This window comes from Sceloporus occidentalis, unplaced genomic scaffold (assembly GCF_023333645.1).
Source record: "Sceloporus occidentalis isolate IW3139 unplaced genomic scaffold, rSceOcc1.0.p SCAF_169, whole genome shotgun sequence".
Classification (NCBI taxonomy): Eukaryota; Metazoa; Chordata; class Lepidosauria; order Squamata; family Phrynosomatidae; genus Sceloporus; species Sceloporus occidentalis.
The window spans coordinates 19,915-42,681 of NW_028317149.1; the positions used below are offsets into that span (position 1 = coordinate 19,915).

Below are 22,767 nucleotides of genomic sequence, written 5' to 3' on the forward strand. Positions count from 1 at the left end.
AATCTGATTCCTGACCACTCATCTCCTCTACTTCCTCTGGCTCATAGTCTAGTTCTTCATTAGCCAGCTCAAATGGAATTCCTGCTAGGCTGGAGCTAAGACTGATATCGTGACTAGTAGTAGTAGTGCGAGCAGGAAGAACAGACTCTGCACTTGGCCTCTCAGTCTCAGGCTCTTCTGCTACCTCGCTAGCTGGAGTTCCACTATGTGTAGCCATCTCTCTGTCTTTACAAAAATATTGGTGGCTTGCTAGAGGTTCTAGGAGGACATGGCGTGGCGGTACTGGGGAGAACAGTAGACGCAGCACTAGTGGTGGTAGAGGTGGTGGTGGTGGTTTTCCCTACAAAGCAATGAGATCGCTTTGGTTTTGGAAAAACCCTCTGAGTCTTGCTGCTAATTTGGCTCTGCTTGGTACCTTGCATGCTGCTCGTGGATGGGGAAGATGCTGCTTGGGGCAAAAGGCACTTCTTTTTACTGACTGGACTAGTAGAAGTACTAGTTGTGCTACCCTTTAACTTTGAACGTGCTTCTGGTGCTTTAGGCTTTCCGTAATAAAACATAGAGCATGTGGGCCTAGCAGCCCTACTACTGCCTGCTTGTGGTGCCTTTCCTTTACTTGATGATCCTTCAAGCAATGCTTCCCCAAATGATAAGCGAGAGCTTGGCCTACTTGGCCGACTAGACTGACGCAAAGGCTGCATCTTAGAACTGGAGGTGGTGCTGCTGGTGGTGGTGGTAGATGGAGCTTGTCCCTCCTTAGTCCCAAAAGGAGGATCCATTTCAAATTTTGTGTTGTGTGTGTGTAGTGTAGTGTTTAAAAAACTATAAAAAAAAAATCTTCGATTCTTCGTGGTTGTGAGTCTTCGTCTTCGCCTACGTTTTGCCGGCACTCTAGTCTGTTCTACGTTCCTTCAGAAGAACAAAAAACCGGCCTCTTCGTGCTCGTTTTCATGTTCGCCCGAAGATGAATGCGCAAGTCTAATTGCAATCCCAGACAACACATAGAGCATAAAGATATATTAAATATTATTTAAATCAATGAATGTTACCCTTTAAAGAGTTAAATATACGTCTAATTGTATAACGTAATGGGATGTTCACTGTTTTACCCTTCACCAAAAAAGAAAAATAGCAGGGAAGGAAATCCACCATTGTCTGTATAACAAAATAAAACATTGTATATATACAATATATATACTTTCCCAAGTACACCTGCTTGTGTGGAGTAAATGTGATGGGTGGTCTAGTCCACAAAAAGCTTAACTGCTCATTCCTTTTGTTACAAAATAAATATATTTTGAAAATATGCACAATAGCAGGGACCAAATAGTTTGCCCTACATGCCAGCCAACACTCGCTACCTATGATCAGCACCTTTTAGTGTAAATCCGAGGGTTTCATACTGGAAATCTGCTTTTGAACATGATTTTGCATTGATGGGTGAGGCTCAGTGATGTTTCCTGTCTGAGGCAAACCCTTGTACCAGAAACCGTCCATCAGTGTTGTACGTGAAAATGCGCCGCACTACTTAAGCCATTATGTTTTATGCTGTCATTAAAGGTTTTAAGGCAGACAGACATTTTTTCTTTGGTGGCGTCAACCTAATTTGGACAGGAAGCAAGTAATGATGTGATATATGTGCAATGTATCCAAAGCTTTTTACTTCAGTCTTGTTTTTAAACTATAGTAATATTTCCATTGCTACTTGGTTCTTGTAATTCCCCTTACTGTTCTTTAACAAACAACACGGTGCTTAATTTGCAGGGTACTCTTTATTGTCTTACTTCACTACAAAAAAATTCATTCTGTTTTGCTTACTTTAGCAGTAAATTCATTTTTGTCTTGAAATTAAGATTGTCGATTTTTGGACTTCCAAGCACCACTAATGTTTTTGTGCAAAAAGCATTTTTTTCTCTCAAGTATAAAACCTATTACATTTATAAAATTGAGCTCCTACACGTCCTTTTAAAATTAAAGTGGGATCACATTTTGACCTCATAGCTATTCAAAAGAAAAGAAACAAAAAAAAAACCGTGCAGGTTGATGTCTTTTTGATTAGATTGTATTTTGAATTCAAATTTTCTGCACATAATTGCCAGGGAATAATCCTTCCTTCCCATGAAGTCTTCCTTTCCACCAGCCTGAGGGATCTGAAATAGAATAAGTAACATTCTAAACAACCTAGTGACAACACTTGATTACTTTAAGCAAGATGATTAATTATAGTCATTTTTATCAGTGCTAGTGAGAGTCAATTTGCACATATTAATATGCCATGGGATGAAAGGTTATATATAACAGATGTATGTATTTCTAGGAAAAATCTGTAAATACAGTACATTTTAAAATTTGTTTAAATAATTATATTTAGCAAAACTAATCAAAACCTGCTGATTGTTTAACGTGTAGCACTCCTTACCAGAAATGTATATATATTCTATAACTATGCATTGTTTAAAAAGATAGAAACCGGCCGTGGGACAGATTCCTTTTTGTATCTTTTTTTCTTGAAAACTTCTGCAACGCACCTTCTAGGAGAATATCAATTACATCGTTGACACTAAAGCTAAGCTCATCCACATCTTGTCCAATGTACTGGTAAACAGCTCTGCAGCGAGGACCTGCAGGTTTGGGCTGAGGTTTAGGGCGTCCTACTGCAGGTGGTGGTCTCTGCCCCACACTCTTCCTTCTGTGTATTCTTTCACAAAATAAGATACGGTAAATAAGGTAAAGCAGTTTTTAGAATCTGTATGTATTTAGGCAATTTATAGGCAAATAACATGCTTTCTCGTTGGCATCATTTAGAGTCAAAGGAATATCTGGCTGAATTTGCACTCCCTAATGTAAATTAATACAGCTAGATAGCAAACTAAGCCCGGAGTGTAGATTCTATTCATATCTTTGTGTCTGTGTTCTAAATTACAACACTGTGTGAGCATGGGGGTAAATAGGGCAGGTATTCATTGTCAGCATGCAACTGAAATATGAGAGATAACCTGCTACTTTTAAAAAAAAAAAATCAATATTTTAGTGAACACTTTTATCTGTTGGATCGAAACATTCTGCTCATCTAATTTCTTTTGGGTTTTGCAAATATGCAATACTTGTTTGTTAACAAATAATTAAACTGTGCATTGACTGAATTTAATATATGCTAATTTGAATGTAATGTACATAAACTCTGCAAGGGCTATCCTCTTACCCAGCTACACCCTGGTCTGGTACATTGAGGAACTCCATGTTATGGTCAGAGGGTGCTCGGCTCCTACGAGGGGCAGGGTTTCTAGGAATGGCAGCAGAAGGTGGTGCTCTGACTTGTTTATTAGTCTTGGAATAGGTGGGGTTCCTGGATTTACTTGCTGGAAAATTAGGCGCCCCATTTCTGAAGGATCCTAAGATATCACAGAGTTAGAAAAAATGAATATTAAAAAGAATAAATGTGTTATGTAATTTACATACTCACCAGATGGAGGTGCGGGAGCTGATCGATTTGGAGGAGGTCTGTATGAACGTTTTTGAAAAACTTCTTTTCTTGTGGGTTCTGTAGATGAAAAAGCAGAAAATGACAACAATATCGACGTGTTTAGTGTAATCTTAAAGGAACAGCCATGCCATTTGTAGTCAACCAAATTTTTATGTGTCCTCAAATGTTTTCATGTAACCACAATGCTTACTTGAGTTTTTAGGCAGCCCATCACCAATTGAGATGGCCAGAGTCTTTCCTCCAGGCTTCAGCTGGATTATATCACCCTGTCCCCTAATGAACTGTAGGTTTCGTGTTCCGCCACCACCCCAGCCTTCTTTCTTCACCCGGAGCTGTAGTCTAATTGTGAAACAGTAAGAAACATGCTGGTATACGCACATATTATACAAACAGAAAATACACAGATAGCAGTATATACTTTTACACACAGAAAAAATAATAAAGCATACATAACACATTAACAAGTATACATTGTAATTACAAATTTACAAATATCCATATAGGTGCCCTGCTTGATACATACCATGTAAGATATGCAAAGATTCATATACCTAACCACAACAGTAAATCTTCTGGCATAATACTTAACCCCTTAAAGCTCTTATGACATACTGTTGTGTCCTGGAAAATGATGAACATACCGCTAGTAGGTAATGGTAGATTCTTCGTTTTTGCATTTGCAGCAGTCCTCCTTGCTGATGCAAGGAGGATCAGGCTGTTTGTCACACTCCGTCAGCAGGAATCAACTTTGCTTTTTTGTGTATTAGAGTCAGAGAAGCACTGTTATTTGAAGGTAATTGGGATTTATGTATATGTGTTCCTGTGTGTGTGTGTGTATATATATATATATATATATATATATATATATATATATATAGTGTGTAAGCATGAATGTGTAATTGTGTTAGCGTGTGTATGTGTGAGCATAGATGTGTACCTGTGTGTGTGAGCATTGATGTGTAATTGTGTATTTGTGTGTGAGCATGGGTGTGTAAGTGGGTGAGATGGAGTCTGTGTTAGTGAGTATGAGTAAGTCTGTGTAATTTGTGTGTTTACATATGTTTTATGTTGGGGCGGAGTTAATTTTCGCATCAGGGCCCAGTAGTTTCTAGTTACGCCCTTGGTGGTGGGAGCTTTTAAGAAAATTATTTAATTTCCATTGCTGTTAATACTTGTCCTTTATGGGGCAATAATGAGGGGAAAATACTTTTTTTTTTCTTTTTAACATGATATTATATGATGTAACCAGTGGTGTATTTAGGTTTTGTGCTGCCCTAGGCCTGACTAAATGTATGTGCCCCCTAATCATTAGTTGCTCCACCCCTTTTCAGCATAGACCACACCTCTCCCTGTTTATGACCCACCCCTTCATCTGTAATTGCCACCTATTTCTCTTTTGGTCCCACCCCTCATTGTTTTTTTTTTGTTTTGTGCACCATTTCAAATATTTTATCAATTAATTTAACAGATAATCTTTAACCCCTTAACGACAATTGCCGGTCCTGGCACGACACGGAAAAGCATGTGCTTTACAACATTTTAAAAGTTCGCTAGATGGTCCAGACCATCTAGAGAACTTTGGCTCCACTTGCAGGTTGAATACAGGTACTGCATTCACCATGCAAGTCAATGGAACCCAGCTTTCTAATCACAGTGTGATTAGTAAAAATAAATTAAAAAATAAAATAAAATTAATAATAATTAGAAAAAAAATAGTAAAAAACTAGTAAAATGTAAAAATCATTTCCCACTGATGTCACTATCAGGGGAACCTCCAAGTTGAAAAAAAATGTTACATTTTTTTTAAAAAAGACAAAAAAAAAAAAAATATATATATAAAAAATATATTTTTGTGAGCAAGTCCTAAAATTAGCATATTAGCTTAAAACAATTCTCGCATGGAAAGAGTTAAAATACTGGCATATTAAATGCCCGTGGGGTGTCTACTTTTAAAAAAGGTATGATTTGATGGGGTAAATTGAATTGGCCAGGTTCAACAACGTCCCAATTAACACCGGGGGAAGGATGGCCACACACCTAATTTCCAATTAGAAAAATGCACACGTACCAAATGTGGCCTTTTAGTTCCCACAAAAATGACAAACCCATGCATGTGGGATATCACTGCACTCAGGAGATGTTGCTGAATACATTATGGGGTGTCGTGTGACAGCGGCATATACCAGGAGCTGTAAATTCATACATAAAGTAGGTGTGTGTGGGAAAAATACACACACAAAAATACTACTGCAAACTTTGAAAACATGCTGGTGGTAAAATGTGTGCATGCAAAGAGTTAAAATACCAGCATTTAAAATACCCTGTGGTGTCTAGTTTTGAAAAATATATGGTTTTGTTGGGCACACTGAAATGGCCCGGCTCAAAGATGTACCAAATAGGGCATGGGCAGTGGATCCCCAAATGCCAAAGTTCAACATTGAAAAATGCGCATGCCCCAAATGTGGCCCTTTTGCCCCCAAACGGCCAGGCAAAATCATTCATGTGAGGTATCGCTGTACTCAGGAGATGTTGCTGAACACATATTGGGGTGTTTTGTGATAGTGACAAATACGAGAACTTTTTAATTCATACCTGAAGTAAAATGTGTGTGGAAAACCAAATGCAAAAAAATGACTACCACAAAGTTTGACAAAGACTGGTGGTAGATATGGTGCATGGAAAGAGTTAAAATACTAGCATTTGAAATACCCTGGGGTGTCTAGTTTTCAAAAATATATGGGTTTATTGGGCACACTGAAATGGCCCGGCTCAAAGATGAACCAAATAGGGCATAGACAGTGGATCCCCAAATGCCAAAGTTCAACATTGAAAAATGCGCATGCCCCAAATGTGGCCCTTTTGCCCCCAAACAGCCAGGCAAAATCATTCATGTGAGGTATCGCTGTACTCAGGAGATGTTGCTGAACACATATTGGGGTGTTTTTTGATAGTGACATAAACGAGAACCTTTTAATTCATACCTGAAGTAAAATGTGTGTGACAAAACAAATGCAAAAAAATGACTACCACAAAGTTTGACAAAAACTGGTGGTAGATATGGTGCATGGAAATAGTTAAAATACTAGCATTTGGAATACCCTGGGCTTTCTAGTTTTCAAAAATATATGATTTGATGGGGTAAATTGCATTGGCCAGGTTCAAAGATACCCGAAATGGCACATGGGGGGAAGAATTACCAGATTTGGAAAAAATGGCTTTGAAATAGCAAAACGCTACCTGTACTTATTGCCCCATAATGGGTAGAAAAAAGCAAAAAAACATAAAAACATTGGGTATTTCTAAACTCAGGACAAATAGTAGAATCCATTTAGCAGGTTTTTTCATTACCTTTTATAGATGAGTAAAAGATTTTTCAACTAAAAGTTAGAAACAGTCATTTTTTTCTAAATTTTTCACCATATTTTATACTTTTTTTAGTAGTAAATAATATGATACAATCAAAACAATGTCATCTAAAGAAAGCCCTTCTTGTCCTGAAAAAAACAATATCTAATGTGTGTGGGTTCAGTAAACGGGAAAGAAGAAAATTACAGCTAAACACGAGCAGCGCAGAAATTTTAAAAAGGCCATTGTCACGAAGGGTATAAAAAGTAAAATCAGCCTTTGTCACGAAGGGGTTAAATAAAATAATGAAAAGTATAAATGTAACGCTTATCACCAAGATCAAGAGCACCCACATCAGGTATACTCTAACAATCCCAGACAGTCAAATTGGTTACCGTACATTCACACACCATTTGCCACACCACAGTCCCAGCATACATCAACATCAGCACATCCAGTCTTTTATACTAAATGGCTTGCTGAGCATAATCGGAACTTTAGTCCACAGTAGCTGGAGTGCCAAAATTAGCCATTTAGGGTTGCCTCTTTTTCTTAAAAAAAAAAAATACTGGCAGGGGGTTACTGGTTTTGCAGCACCCCTACCTGCCCAAAGAAGAGTTGAGCTGGCCATCTCAATAATTTTCATGGCCAACCCCACACACGAAAACTATTAAGTGGATAGCTTCAATTTTTCTTCAGCCGGGTAGGGGTGTCCAAGCAGGCGGGTAGGTACTGCTTTTTATGCCACCCTCTGTAAGGTGCTGCCCTGGACCTAGTCCTAGTCGACCAAGGCTCTGGATGTCATCTAAGTATGACTATAGCAAAATAATGAAAACTGCCATGGCTTCCCACAGAGAAACTTTGCCTTGACCATTGGCATTCAAAGGGTTAAAGGAACAGACAAATTATTTATACACATGTAAATAACCTTTATCAAGTTATTTGAAACATTGCACTGAAGTACTTTATTGTATATTGAGCATCACATTAACCAACTGCACTTGGCTTGTTGCTTATTTTATAAAAAAAGATGCACAAACCAATTAATACGAGAAAATCTAAAACTTTGCCAAATGCCAATGGTACAATGATTTCTATGGCAAAGCATATAGTATCTCAAAGTATATCAACAAGATTTTATTATAATCCTTTTTATGATCTGTTCGTTAATACACATTTTTGACAATGGGATGATCAAATGAAAATCTTCAGAAGGTTCAGTTCACTTTAAAGAACAAACCTTAAAGTATACAATCTGATTTTTTGAAATTGCTGGCAAATGTCTAGATTAAATAACACATTTTCCTGATAGTTGGAGCACAGCAGTGGTGGAAGGTAACAAAGGTTGCCACGTGTTCCTTAAAGAAATACTGTCCATAGTTGTGTTTCGCCGCCCTGGAGCCACAAAAAACGGCAGAGCCATCCAATGTTACATGACCCTACGAGATTGAGCTTCAAGCTCCTTGGTACAGGTACTCTGGTAAAGCACTGTCAACAAAAGCTGATTACAAGAAAAGGCAAGAGAAGACATGGACGCAGAAGGGTAGAAGGTAGGGAGACATTGACAGAATGAGAGAGTGAATGAATGAGAGTGAAAAAGTGCTAGAGTGAGAGCAACGAAATATAAATGAAAATCTGGAGCGCTCTGCTTTCCAGATCCAATGAGTTAAATACCGTCTGTACCGGTAAAATACCACCGGGGGGCAACCCTAAAGGTAACAGGCAGACTAGATGGGCTGAATGGCACTTTGTCTGCTGTAAAATTCTAGGTTTCTGTTTTTCTATTTCTCCCAGAGGGCATTGTCTGTTAAGATACAAATGCATTCTACCCAAATCTAAGAAGGTCCTTCTTCATATAGTATTTGTGGTGTAAAAAAACAAACCTATCACATGTACCTATTGTACAGAACTCTGGATTATGATCCACTATATAAATCAATACATAATAATCATATTAATAATATTGTGTCTTACGTGTCAGAGAAGTTCAGAAAAAATTTAGTCTTGGTAATTTCCTCATAGCGTTTGCATAGCAGGCTAATAAGTTCCGTTTTGAACACTGACTCCAGAAGGGTGTCATGCTCTGCCTCATGCAAGATAAAAAAGTCATCCTGACGGGAGCTGAGATGGGGAAAAAAGAGAGTTAGCTGAACAAGTATAGTTTCTTTGATTGTAATAATCTATGTTGCATATAAAATGCGGCATATGAAATCATGTGTGATGTATAACAAATGCAAATGTAATATGTGTCATAATGCATGTATAACCTAGTTGAAATTCTGGTTAAAGCTGTCAAAGTATCCTAACAATAATCAATCCAATAAATGGAAAATAAATTAAATAATAGCAAGGATATTACTTTTTGCTTTAAAAAACTTCTGTTAATTCAATAATAATAAACATTTTACAGAGTTGATATGACTTGAAGCTCTGGAAATAAGGGTTTACATTATATTAGGCAGTTTGAGCCTTTGGACTATGTACTCCCCTCCCAGGTTCTGCCCACTGCCTGCCCCGATTCAATCTTTTAAATTTTTGTTCTTTTTATGAGACTAACTTTGTTCAGAATTAGTTTCAATTTTACATCATTTCATATCAAAGTAATCCAAAACAATTGCACATAGCAGTTTCACACAGTTTACAGTCCCCGACACTTGTGATGTATTTATAAGAGGTGTGCTACCCTAGATCTGACCCTCTCAGCAGACCTACATGATGTTTTGTGACATCTTCCTTGCACAGGGTGATTTTATTATGCTGAGCGTTAGAATATGATGCAATTTCCTTATGCTCTGCCCAGGGGCGTAACTAGAAGCCTCAGGGCCCCGGTGCGAGAATCTGTTAAGGCCCCCCCCGACCCAATCTACCCTCCTCTCACACCTTCTACCCCCTCCCCCCCTTCTCAGGCTACATTTTTGTTTTTTGTTTTTATTTCCTTTTATTTGCCAACCTGCCCCCCACCAGTTATGCACATCTGCCCCAGGCTTGCCACTCTGCCCCCTGATATGCCTTTTAACCCCCTATATGCCCCTCTGCCTCCAGAAATGCCTTATACCCCTATACGCCACTCTGCCATATAGGGAGTTAAAAGGCATATCATGGGACAGAGTGGCATATAGGGGGGTATAAGTAATTTCTGGAAGCAGAGTGGCATATAGGGGGTTAAAAGGCAGCGACAGAGTGGTATATAGGGGCTTAAAGGGCATTTATAGAGGCAGAGTGGCATATAGGGAGTTAAAAGGCATTTCTGGAGACAGAGTGGCATAAAGGGGGTTACAAGGCATATCATGGGGCACTCTGCCTCCTGATTGGTGACAGAGGTGACACTGGGGAGCTGAATGGGGACAGGGGTGACACTGGGAGGGGCTCATTGGGGACAGAGATTACATGGGGGGCTGAAAGGGGACAGAGGTGGCACTGGGGAGCTGAACTTGTAAACACATACAGACACAGAGATTTCTTTTTTTTGTTGAATCATTTAAAAATAATTTAAAAAAGCATTATGTTGTTTGTCCCCCACAGACACACTTACATACACACACATACCGATTGTTTTTGTTTTAAAAAAAATACAAAAAAAATTATACAGTTTGTACAAAAATAAATTAGTTTACTGGCCTTCTACTTCTTCCACTTTGGGGCTTTTTCATCTTGTCCTCCGTCCTCTGGTATCTGCAGACCGCCATTCTCTATGCTGACAGGATGTCATTGACATGACATCCGGTGCTCCAGTAGTCTGAGTGCGAGGGGGCGAAGCTTTCACCCCTCACGCTGCTCTCGGTCTCATCATCACTAGGCGGCCGTCAGATTGCTGGAAATGTAAATCTAAACGGCCGCTGCGTGCTGATGCCGCTGGCCGGAGATACTTTAATACTTTTTTTATTTATTTAATATGCCGGATCGGCTTGCCATATTAAAAATAAATAAAGTATTAAAGTAGCTCCGGCCGCAGGCATCAGCACGCAGCGGCCGTTTAGATTTATATTTCCAACAATCTGATGGCCGCATAGTGATGGGAGCAGCGTGAGGGGTGAAAGGTCTTTGCGAGGGGGCGGAGCTTTCACCCCTCACGCTGCTCCCATCACTAGGCGGCCATCGCACACGGCCGCTGGGTGCTGATGCGGCCGGCCGGCACTACTTTAATACTTTCCGGCTTGCCATATTAAATTTAAAAAAAAGTATTAAAGCAGCGCCGGTCGGCCACATCAGCATGCAGTGGCCGTTTAGATTAGATTTCGGCCGGCCTGGGGGGCAATTGTCCACCTGCCCAGCCCGCCCCTTCCAATCCCGCTCCGCCTGCCGCCGGGCCCGTGAATCTGCAGGCCCACCGGGAAATTTCCCAGTATCCCGGTGGGCCAGTCCGGCCCTGCTTGGGCCCCCCTGAGTGGCAGAACTCCAGGGCCCGGTCGCAGTCGCGACCCCGGTAGTTCCGCCACTGGCTCTGCCTTAGAAAGGAGATCTACCCCTGACAGAGTGGAACTGAGGCAACACATTTCATTCTGCATTTCAGGTAAAGGGATGAGACAAAACACATCTGTACTTTTGTGTGCGTAGTAAGCGTATCTGTGTATTGTTGATTTTTAAACTTTGAAAACCTGTGTAGCTTATTACCCCCAAAAATATAAACTAGGTTTCAGCTCACCTAAGTGAAATACTTCGTAAACACTGGATCTCCATCTTCTTTTTTAAAACTTCCTTGATTTGACCCTTTTCAGGTCCCTTCTTCACTTTTTCACGTCCAATTAAATAAAGGTATTTGGGACTCAGGATAAGATCTCTCTTAATAACCTATTGGTGCAAGAATGATTAGATTAAGAACCGCACACAAGAGTTAGATAATACTTATTCATATCTATCCTCAGTTACAGTAACAAGGTCTTATAATATAAACAACATTTAAAAACCATGAGACATAAAAAAACCTCAAACGTTTAGATGTCTACCCACTGGGCCTTGTTTCAGAATGTGTATATAAAACTTTCATATTTTTGGCCCAAGCACCTAGTCTTTGTATTAAACATGTTTTTAAAATATTATAATATTCTTTCAACATCTTATTATTCTTAACCTGGGAATCCTGCCTATAGTAAATGCAAATATTCAATTTTTGAGTATAGGGCTAAATCTTTTCGCCCTTGTTTTTACCTAGATCAGAATATATAAAGGGGATATGTCAAAATTGACAAAGTTTAGTTGTTGATCACGTAATGTCTTACCTTGAATCGCCTGTCATATTTGTTAACTGAGTCGGCAAAATCAATCCTTTCACGTTTAGCCATGAACTGACGGAGTTCTGGCTTATCTTCCATGCCCAAGTAGTCCCCGACAAAGTTGCGATTAATACTATTTCTTCTGCGTTCTTTTAATCCATAAAGAATGTTTGATGCTAGGGAAGAGGTGATAGAATGATTATAAAACAGTGGTATAAGCTGATCATAAAATTGTCAGTCTTAAATGTATGGGAATGCATAGCTGTGTTGCAGAAGAAAAGACAATGATGTCCTTCAACTGCAGCTCTTGTCGGGTTTTCCTTTAAAGGAATCCATCTGGCAACTTAGGCCCTGCTGCAAATCAATGAATTACTTGAGGTGTATATTTGTGAATAGCAACCCTCCTATACATTATAATTAATTACAAGAGACATATCATGGCAATTTCTTTGACTTGAGATAAAATTTATGCTTGTTTTTATTTTTAGCTAACATTTTTTTTTCAATTGCAATTCAAGGAAGGAGTGCTATTCGATTTCTTGTGGCAATTTATCCCCGCCATAGAGTCCAACTCATTGTCTCTTACCTTCTTCTCTCATTTGCTCATATTTCTTCTTAGCTATGTAACGTCTCCAAGCTTTTTGTATTGTCCTAGCAAAGGTATCAAACTTTCTCTCTCTCATTTCTTCAAGTAAAAAAAGCTACAAAATAAAATGCATTGTTATTCAATGATGTAGAAATAGCATCAAACAAAAGGATTCTGTTCACTATTAATTTTGTGACAACAGAGATGTGTTAATTGCCCAGTGTGTCTATAATATTCAATATTAGTTAATGAGTTGTTATTTATGACTCCATCACTTCTGTAGCATTTGAAGCTTGAGAGGGAAGATGTACAGTCATTTACACGCTTAGGTACAATGTCTTAGATATGTAAAAAACTTGGCTGGTAAGGCATTTAAGGATGGGTAGTACAAACAGAGATATACTAGGCATTTAGTACATATCATGACTTTGTGACTGTGTGCAATTGCATGGAGGTTTGGTGTTTCAGTCGAAGGGGCATTGAGCAATACAGTGTTTGATCTGTGGGCTAACAGATCAAATCATAGATCTGTACCCCCCCCCCAGCCAGTAGATTAGACTATAATCTATTCATGCAGATGTTATAGAAGTGAATATATTTTAGAAACCTACCGACTCTGGATTCTTGACAAACACCTTTGTTCTTCCCATTTGGTACTGATCTGAGTCCATATTCACAGCCTTTAAGAGATGCTGTACTCCCTGGCGTTCATCTCCTCTCCACTTTGGCCAGGTTTCTCGGGTCAGAATAGCATATCTGGCAAAGAGATTGTACAAAATTCTCAATTATATTGCATGGTGAACCACACAATAATTTTCATGATACGGATATACGGTATATCATGAAAACCCAGTATGTTGTCACTTATTTACTGGAGCTTAAGTAAAGGCCCTTCACACCGCAGTTTCTTCCTTTTTTAAGTACCAGTAACATTGACTGATTGACAATTTGAGAAACTCAGGCCCATATCACCCTTAATTCAGATGTACCCTCTGGGGTTTTTTTTGTACCTTTGTAGGAATTTATTAAATACCCTACGGTAGGCATAACCAGCCCTCCGTACACGGATATTTTCTTTGAGGCCCAGATATTCCACTTGATGTTTGACTCTGAAATACAAACAGATATTGTACTATATTTTTGAGAGGAAATAATAGAATTTAATATATTCTCCACACAAAAGTGCCATTCTCATTTTTACCTGCTCTCTTCCCAGTCTTTTGGCCTCTTGGTCTCATTGGGCTTAATGCAGCGAATGTAGTGAGGTGTGCACTTCATCAGAGTATTGACAAGATCATTGGCTTGTTTCTGCAGCAAGGACAGAGGCCTTGGTGTTATTACAGTAGTTAACAGTGGCATGGTAACTGGGAGAATATTAATAATTATTATTTTAATCACACTTTCATCCCTTTTCATAAATCACTATTTCCTTGTTGTGTATAGTCATGTGAAAATGGCTACTAGTACCTATCTTGAAGGATAGCCCCAGTGTTAAGTGCCTTAGACAAATTATGTCTCTGGTACCCATTCCTTTTTATTGAAAATGAAAAGCAGGTTGTATCAGCCCCAAAATGTCAGTGCACTAGGTTTTCAGCTAGATTACAAATATGGTGGCCCCAGCTCAGTAGTTGAAACTGTGCATATAAGAAGTCATATACTATTAGTGTTTTACAAAAAAACCATCTTGCTAATTTTTACTTACTTTTTAAGTAATTTTAATTACTTATTTTTTAATTTAATTCGTATTGTGTGTACTGTATAGAATCACTGCCAACCAGCTTATTATTAAATGTGTGATGTGCACTGACTGGCTACTTTATTAGGTACACCTGTTCAATTGCTTGTTAACACAAATAGCTAATTAGCCAATCACATGACAGCAACTCAATGTATTTAGTCATGCAGACGTGGTCAAGACAACTTGCTGACGTTCAAACAGAGCATCAGAATGGGGAAGAAAGGGTATTTAATATACTTTCAACGTGGCATGGTTGTTGTGCCAGAGAGACTGGTCTGAGTATTTCAGAAACTGCTGATCTACTGGAATTTTCATGCACAACCATCTCTAGGGTTTACAGAGAATGGTCTGAAAAAGAGAAAATATCCAGTGAGTGGCAGTTGTGTGGACGAAAATGCGCAGACTGGTTCGAGATGACAGAAAGCCAACAGTAACTCAAATAACTACTCGTTACGACCAAGGTATACAGAATACTATCTCTGAACACACAACAAGCTGAACCTTGAAGCAGAATGTTGCCTGGTCTGATGAGTCTGGATTCCAGCTGTGACATTCATATGGCAGGGTTAGACTTTGGCATAAACAACATGAAAGCATGGATCCATCCTGCCTTGTATAAACAGTTTAGGCTGGTGGTGTAGTGGTGTGAGGGACATTTTCTTGGCACACTTTGAGCCCCTTAGTACCAATTGAGCATTGTTTAAATGTGACAGCCTACCCGAGTATTTTTGCTGACCATGTCTGTCCCTTTATGACAGTGTACCCATCTTCTGATGGCTACTTCCAGCAGGATAATGCACCATGTCACAAAGCTCACATCATCTCAAACTGGTTTCTTGAACATGACAATGAGTTCACTGTACTCCAATGGCCTCCAAAGTCACCAGATCCCAATCCAATAGAGAACATTTGGGATATGGTGGAACGGGAGATTCACATCATGGATGTGCAGACGACAAGTCTGCAGCAACTGTGTGATGCTGTCATGTCCATATGGACCAAAATCTCTGAGGAATGTTTCCAGCACCTTGTAGAAACTATTCCACAAAGAATAAAGGCAGTTCTGAGGGTAAAAGGGGGTCCAACCCGGTACTACCTAAGGTGTACCTAATAAAGTGGTCAGTGAGTGTATATTATATTATTATGTATGTGATGTTAGATGGTTAGAAACTATTTTAAACTTTAACTTCCAGCTACCCATCAGCTTTTACAGATGTCTCGTGGATTTTAATGACTAGTGCCCTGAAGGACCAAGAGAGACAGAAAAGATGTACCTTAATTTTGCTGCTTGCTGTTGTTGGCCTGCCTTTCTTTTCAGAATCCAGCTTTTCTGGGAAGAGGCCTTGTATAAACTGGCTGGGGTATATATAAAATGTTATTTAGAAGACAAAGAAGCTGAGAAAAGAGATGAAATCAAGATTTGTAGAGTTTAGGTAAGAAATTAGTTAGGCCAGAGTCTAAAAGTGCAATTAACTTAACCTTTTTAGAGTGAGAAAAATATTGTAGTTAAAATTAATGTTTTATTTTGGAATGTTTCCCAGGGCATCTAAGTTCAGCCCATGATGACTGTGTGTTAAATTGGTGAATATGTTTTAGCTGATCATTAGATTTCTTAATATCTTAGTATTTCTTAATATAATAAATCAATTAATGACTGGAGGCTGTTAAAATAGGAAAGTCTCAGCTTAGACACCATCTTACTATTCACTGCTCTGCATTAATTCAATGAGGTCAATAAACAGTACATCTCGATTCTTCTCGCAGAAGCCCTCTACACCATACGATACCTGAGGAGAAGTGAGAAAATAATTCAGAAACGCAATTATGGTTCCTCCTCAGAAATCAATTAGCTCCTGTTTTTAAGACCTCATGTTCATCCATCCAGAATCCACCTTTCACCCTTTTGACATTTTGCCAGTTATCTTATTTTCCTTCTGTATTTATTTAGCAATACACTATTGTGACTATGTCTAGGTTTTCTAGGTTTTTGTGGGCACTAGACATAAATATTTATATAACATAATTCATAAAAAAGATGAATTATATATAAATGAAATAATTTAAATATACAAATCTCTTTGCAAATTAGTTTTTAAGAAAAATTAATTTTTAGACTTTTGTATTCGGGTGAACATGAAAACAAACACGAAGGATATGTTTTCGTTTGTTCACCCCGAATACCGAAGCAGTGAACATGGTGGTAGCAAAACCACCTTCCGGCGACCAGTAGGACCTTTAACTACTGATGGTGAAACTCCACCTGGGGAGGCCATTGGTCTCCCTGCTCCAAGAGTTAAAGGTCTGTACTGCCAGATGAGCTCCCAGCCGGCGACCAATAGAGTCACCCCAGGCCAGGTGCACTTCATTGGTTGATGGCAGAGGGGGCCCCTGGCAGCGACCAATAGAGTTGCTTGTACAGACTTTTAAAATCCTGGTGCCGAAACCTCTGGTCTCCCCGCTCCAGGAGTTAAAGGACCTTTAACTCCTGACGCGGAATTTAGCCTGGGGAGACCTTTGGTTGAACACGAAGAAGAACACGAAGAGTTGGCTGGCGCCTAAGTCTATTAATTATGATGATATATCATTATGAAAAGTATGTGTCATACTTGTATAGGTCTCCCCTTCATTAAACAGAGGGAGACCTTTTAAACAAATATAGGCCCTGGAGAGCTGCTAGATCAGCTTATATGTTAATGCCACCCCTGCTCATAGTATGGTTAACCTAACTAGAATTGGATGATATACATACCTTTCCTGCGTAGTGGTGAATAACAAAGCCAGAATTCCAGTTGTTGAAGTGTTCATGGGTCCCAACAGCTGCCTGGAGCTTTTGTAGTAGGGTCTGGTCTGCTCCCCCACCAGTGGCATGCATGGTAGCACACACATCATCCAGAACACTCATAATACCTGGGGGATTCTAGAGGAATATTTCATTTTAGGTATAAGTCACACTCATCTTAGTAAAATTTGTAATTCACATAATTAACATAGTGGGGGTAAGATCTATGACATGTGCATTTTTTAACAGTTTTATATTTATAGTTTGATAGATATGTATTTGATATATATAGTGTATTTTATGTTTTCAACATTCTGTGTAATGCCAGTGTATGATATAAATATATATTCTAATTTCACATTGTACCAGAAGAATGTATGATATACCATAAATATATTTTAGTTATAGACTACCAGTCGCCAAAAAAATATTTTATTTAAGGCTAATGATCATATGAAGCTATTTATTATCACATAGTTGTTTGGCTCTTTTTTTTTTTAAATCATAATGATAAGAGATATCACCCCAAATGACCCTGATCAAAAATGTACATACCCTTGAATGTTTAGCCTTCTTACAGACACACAAAGTGACACACAAATTAAAATGGCAGTTAAAGGTTAATTTCCCACATCTGTGGCTTTTTAAATTGAAATTAGGGTCTGTGTATAAATAGTCAATGAGTTTGTTAGCTCTGAGATGGATGCACTGAGCCATGGGGAGCAGAAAATAACTGTCAAAAGACCTGCGTAACAAGGTAATGAAACTTTATAAAGATGGAAAAGGATATAAAAAGATATCCAAAACCTTGAAAATGTGAGTCAGTACTGGTTAATCACTTATTAAAAAGTGGAAAATTCAGGGATCTCTTGATACCAAGCCAAGGTCAGGTAGACCAAGAAAGATTTCAGCCACATCTGGCGGAAGAATTGTTCAGGATACAAAGAAAAACCCACAAGTAACCTCAGGAGAAATACAGGCTCTGGAAAAATATGGTGTGGTTGTTTCAAGGAGCACAATACGACGATACTTGAACAAAAATTAGGTGCATGGTTGAGTTGCCAGAAAGAAACCTTTACTGCGACAATGTCACAAAATGGCCCGGTTATAATCTGCCTGACAACACATTGACATGTCTCACAGCTTCTGGCACAATGTAATTTGACGAGACCAAAATAGAGCTTTATGGTCACAACCATAAGCGCTATGCTTGGGGAAGGGTCATGAAGGCCTATAGTGAAAAAATACCATCCCCACTGTGAAGCATGGTGGTGGCTCACTAATGTTTTTTTTGGGGGGGTGAACGCTAAATGCACAGGGAATTTTGTGAAAATTGATGGCAAGATGAATGTAGCATATTATGGGAAAATACTGGCAGACAATTTGCATTCTTTCGCACAAAAGCTGGGTAGGGGACGCTCTTGGACTTTCCTGCATGACCATGACCCTAAGCACAAGGCCAAGTTGACCCTCTAGTGGTTACAGCAGAAAAAGGTGAAGGTTCTGGAGTAGCCATCACAGTATCCTGACCTTAATATCATCAAGTCATTCTGGGGAGATCTCAAACGTGCGGTTCATGCAAGACGACCAAAGGGTAAAAATACCCTGAATTTTATCATTATTATTTGTAAACCTTAGTTATTATGGTCAAATGTAATTAAATGTAATGTTAATTATTTTGCCTGTTTATCATTAGCAACCCATGTTCCTCACCAGCTTGTTCTCGATAAGGTCACAAACCACCTTATTGTTGAAGTACTCAATGGGGCTCCACTTTATACCTTCAGCCACATACTCCTCCTGTAAAGACATATTTAGCCCAGGTTACCCATACAAAGTACTTTTACTTCAGTAAATGAGCAGTTAAAATACATTTTGTCTCATGTGTCACATGGTATACTAGATATTAAAACCACTCAAATTGTATAAATATTGCTTCTCTTTATTTATTAATACTAACACACTTGTTTAAGTAAGAAAACCCAGACCACTTTCAATCTTATAAAGCTTGTTTTTAATTTGCTGTACACAGGATGCTTTTCAAAATCCACAAGCACTCCTTTAAAAACAATAGCTGTAAGATCTACATCATTCCATCTTTAATTTCTTAATTATACAACCCATAGTGCACTGCACAGCTGTTCCCGACAATATGCTGACAGGGGTATAGAAAAATCTACCATCGTTTTCACTTTGTATGGTCATCAGCAAAAAGCATCAGGCACTTTAACGACTAAGTACCTGTAAGAGAGGGAACGCTTGATCCCCTGGCCTTAAGGAAACATTTTTGGGGACCTGGTATTCCTTTGTGGACTTGCAACTTTACCAGCTTGGTTAAACCATGACACCTCTGGTTTTTAACTTAAATCACACCATGTACAATTACCTGCTCAGCTTTTAATGTAAGCTCTATGAAGATCTGCTGCAGCTTCTCATTGACAAAGTTGATACAAAATTGCTCAAAGCCATTTTTCTATGCGAGAGAAGGATAGAATAAAAACAAGTTAAATCCACATTTTTTTTCTAGAACTCTTATCATATTAAGATCTGGATGGAGTAGTCATTCATAAATAATTTGGCAAATCGAAACATCAATTGAAATTCTTAATCCCTATTACTTCATTATTACATATGCTTATGCGTATGCTTACTTATTTCTATTTGGTGTTTGTAATGGTCCCTATGTTTTATATGTTCATACCACGAATGTAATATGTATAAACCATGCAGGGAGTTTCTCTTGGCAGTATACAATGTTGAATGGATGATCACTTCATTCACGAAGACTCGGTTAACTCACATAGGTTCTTTTACTTATTAATGACTAGAAATCAACGGGTTTAGGCTAGTGATGTTTTGTCTCCAAATTGTATTGTTGGTAGAAGAGAGTTGGCAACTTTAAGTCCTATCAGATCACATATGCCAAAGCTCAGGGTGCCTCACCCATTCTATTTCGAAAAATAGTCCATAAAAGGAGTCCAAAAGGGATACAGTAATGTTGAAAACACTACTTAAAGTCTTTTTGTTTTACTGTTGGCCTCCTTTTTTCATCCTGCGCTACCTGCCAATTCTCACGAGGGGAGGGGGATAAGCATATGTCACTTATTCTCACTGTGCCTCTGAAGTTCCAATTGCTAAAACATATTTGTATAATAATTATTAAGAAAGAACAGTAACGGTTACTTTGTCTAAGCCGTTTAAATCACTGGTAATGCAAATTATAATTTTATACAATATTTTTATGCAAGCAGTCCTTTTCTGGTAGTCTTCTTACAACTCTTAGAAAAAGTAGTGCTGTTTAAAGGATTTTCCACACACTTACCTGGAATATTTCAAACCCATATATATCCAGCACACCAATGTTGTACTCCTGATATGGTTTCTCCATGGCTTTGTTTATTGACTATAGGGAAAAAAAACAAGAAAATATTGTCAACACAACACACAACTGAGTTTCTGCCTGTTATTCAACTAAGCTCCATGCTTATGTGTGGAGGAGTGTTCCCTGCATAGAACAAACCTCTTTATCTCCATATAATTTCAGGAATATTAATATTAAAATAAATTAACTACCATATGTCAATTTAATGACACAGCAAATTAATATATTTATTTGGATTAACAGTCCCTGTATGCCTAGGAACTGGAGGCCGACCAACAATTAGAAAAAAATGAAAAATCTAAATTAAGTTTTGAAGGTAGTTGAATAAAAATCGGATGGAGCTTGAACATAAAAGAGTGAAAGTGGAATAGGAATCATTGTCAAGGCTTTATGCACTTTTCCCATAAATTATGGTAGTCTAGGCAAATTCCTAGTCCGTATTAAGAGTAATCTGGTCCTGGATAGAAATCAGAATTGAAACCATACTCAGTTAAACCAACTTGCTTAGCAGCTTGGTTTACAGCATAAACCAGACTGCCTCGTCTCATATACAAGACCCCCCCCAGACAAGCCAGGGCAAGCGAGGTGTCAGACCTACTACTTAGAGATTTATTAAAGAAGGCAGAAACTTTAAAAGTCAGAGGCATACTTTAAATGATCTAAGAAGAAATGGCACATAACATCTTATGAAACAAATTGCTTTTTATAATATGATTGTAGCCCTGCTAAAAGATTTACAAACAGTGCTGCATGGTGGCCGGTTGAGGTGGCAGTTTACTTGCTATGGGCTTGAGCCTGTCAATAATATACCATATCTGCCACTGCATTGCAGTTAAAGATGCAGTGTCTGTGCAGATGGAGAAGGGCAACACCACCACTAGTAAGGCAATCTTCTGTGAGAGTAGGGATGCTGAGATGGAATGTGAGGCTTAGAGAGATTACAGTGAGTGCACGTGTAGATGGTGGAGTAGGAAAAGCACCTTTACACAAAGGTTTGCCTATAGCTCCATCAAACATTAAAATGTCCCTGCCTCAACTCAAATTGCTCACCTCCACCAGGAAGTCGAAGACCCGAGCATAAAGAGCTTTAGACAGGGCATCTCGAGTGTAAGCAGCCTGCTCTATATTTAGGGTCACTGTGATGGATTCAGAACGTCCACCCCACTTGCTGTCCATTTTACGGCTGGTGAGTTTATTATTGAGACGGTCCTTGTCTATACCTAGCAGGTAGGCTGGAAAGGCCAAGTCTGGAACACAATAAAGTGAAACAGTTAAGAGGAAAACAGTGGTTTACATATGACTTAAACCATGATACCTGCCTCCACTAATTTTTTATAGTGTTTGCTTTGATCCTTCTATTTTTATAGAACCCCAATATACAATATACAAAAAAAACACATTGAGCTTCTAGGGAAGATTGACACAAAAGATTTGGGTGCCAAAGACTTTGGAGGTATATGGATTTTCCTGGAGAGGTACACATCCTTTTCAAATTTACTTACGGTCTTGATTCTCAAGCTTGGCATAGTTCCCGTGCTCCAGAAAGCTAATGTTCCCCAAGTGCAGGATGCCAGCTGTAATCTGCAGAACCAGCTGCTGTTCCTCTACAGAAATACCAATGACCTGCATGGCATTCTAAGAGGTGGATACATGAACAGGGCAGAACAGCAAATAGTGAATTAGAAAAGACACACAGAGTTTTACTATATGTATTATCAAAGCAGAATGGAAAGTGATTTGACAAATAGATTATATCAGTGGTCAGTAAATCACAACATAAAAAACTATACATGGATATGTTAGTATGTTTTTCTTAAGTTCTAGGGCCAGTGTTAATGAAGTTCGGTATAACACTGCAATATAAAAATAATGGAGCACCATAATTAATGAATTAGTTCATAAAGGCTTTGTTTAACTACCATTTGTTATCCTGATATCAAAGAGGCATGGATGTAGTGTAAGCTGTACTAAAGTCAAATGATCTGTGTGCAAGGTAAGAGGAAGAGAGAGCTGTGCAAGCTGCACTATAGATGGAAGAGTGGGAGAGAGGAAGAAAAAGAAAAGTGAGAGAGAGTCTGCGTGCCTGTATGCATATGTATAAGTCGTGTTAGAGTGCTTATAGTTACATAGGCTGAAAAAAGACATGCGTCCATCAAGTTCAGCCACATTTGTTAATTGCTGTTGATACAAAAGTGTAAGTGTATGATGTTAGAGTGTATGTTAGTTAATTTATGGTATTAGCA

At 38.6% G+C, this 22,767-nt stretch overlaps 1 protein-coding gene across 2 annotated transcripts in view; it reads right to left on the bottom strand.

The window, feature by feature from the left end:
• Positions 1 to 2,073: 2,073 nt before the first annotated feature.
• The window catches only part of LOC149279353 (unconventional myosin-If-like), a 40,854-nt gene continuing 20,160 nt past the window's right edge, over positions 2,074 to 22,767 (bottom strand). The window contains exons 8-28 of one of the 2 annotated variants that reach the window (XM_089501245.1): positions 22,027 to 22,159; positions 21,575 to 21,771; positions 20,465 to 20,545; positions 19,529 to 19,615; positions 18,856 to 18,942; positions 17,113 to 17,280; positions 16,970 to 16,984; positions 16,065 to 16,150; positions 15,638 to 15,719; positions 13,827 to 13,933; positions 13,636 to 13,734; positions 13,237 to 13,381; positions 12,626 to 12,740; positions 12,046 to 12,215; positions 11,472 to 11,617; positions 8,804 to 8,950; positions 3,675 to 3,823; positions 3,464 to 3,541; positions 3,203 to 3,392; positions 2,529 to 2,698; positions 2,074 to 2,150 (exon numbers count right to left, since the gene is read on the bottom strand). In XM_089501245.1, coding sequence (XP_089357371.1) covers positions 2,074 to 2,150; positions 2,529 to 2,698; positions 3,203 to 3,392; positions 3,464 to 3,541; positions 3,675 to 3,823; positions 8,804 to 8,950; positions 11,472 to 11,617; positions 12,046 to 12,215; positions 12,626 to 12,740; positions 13,237 to 13,381; positions 13,636 to 13,734; positions 13,827 to 13,933; positions 15,638 to 15,719; positions 16,065 to 16,150; positions 16,970 to 16,984; positions 17,113 to 17,280; positions 18,856 to 18,942; positions 19,529 to 19,615; positions 20,465 to 20,545; positions 21,575 to 21,771; positions 22,027 to 22,159 — 2,529 coding nt within the window. The remainder of the gene's footprint in view (positions 2,151 to 2,528; positions 2,699 to 3,202; positions 3,393 to 3,463; positions 3,542 to 3,674; positions 3,824 to 8,803; positions 8,951 to 11,471; positions 11,618 to 12,045; positions 12,216 to 12,625; positions 12,741 to 13,236; positions 13,382 to 13,635; positions 13,735 to 13,826; positions 13,934 to 15,637; positions 15,720 to 16,064; positions 16,151 to 16,969; positions 16,985 to 17,112; positions 17,281 to 18,855; positions 18,943 to 19,528; positions 19,616 to 20,464; positions 20,546 to 21,574; positions 21,772 to 22,026; positions 22,160 to 22,767) is intronic. The other variant, XM_089501246.1, reaches the window with a different exon arrangement.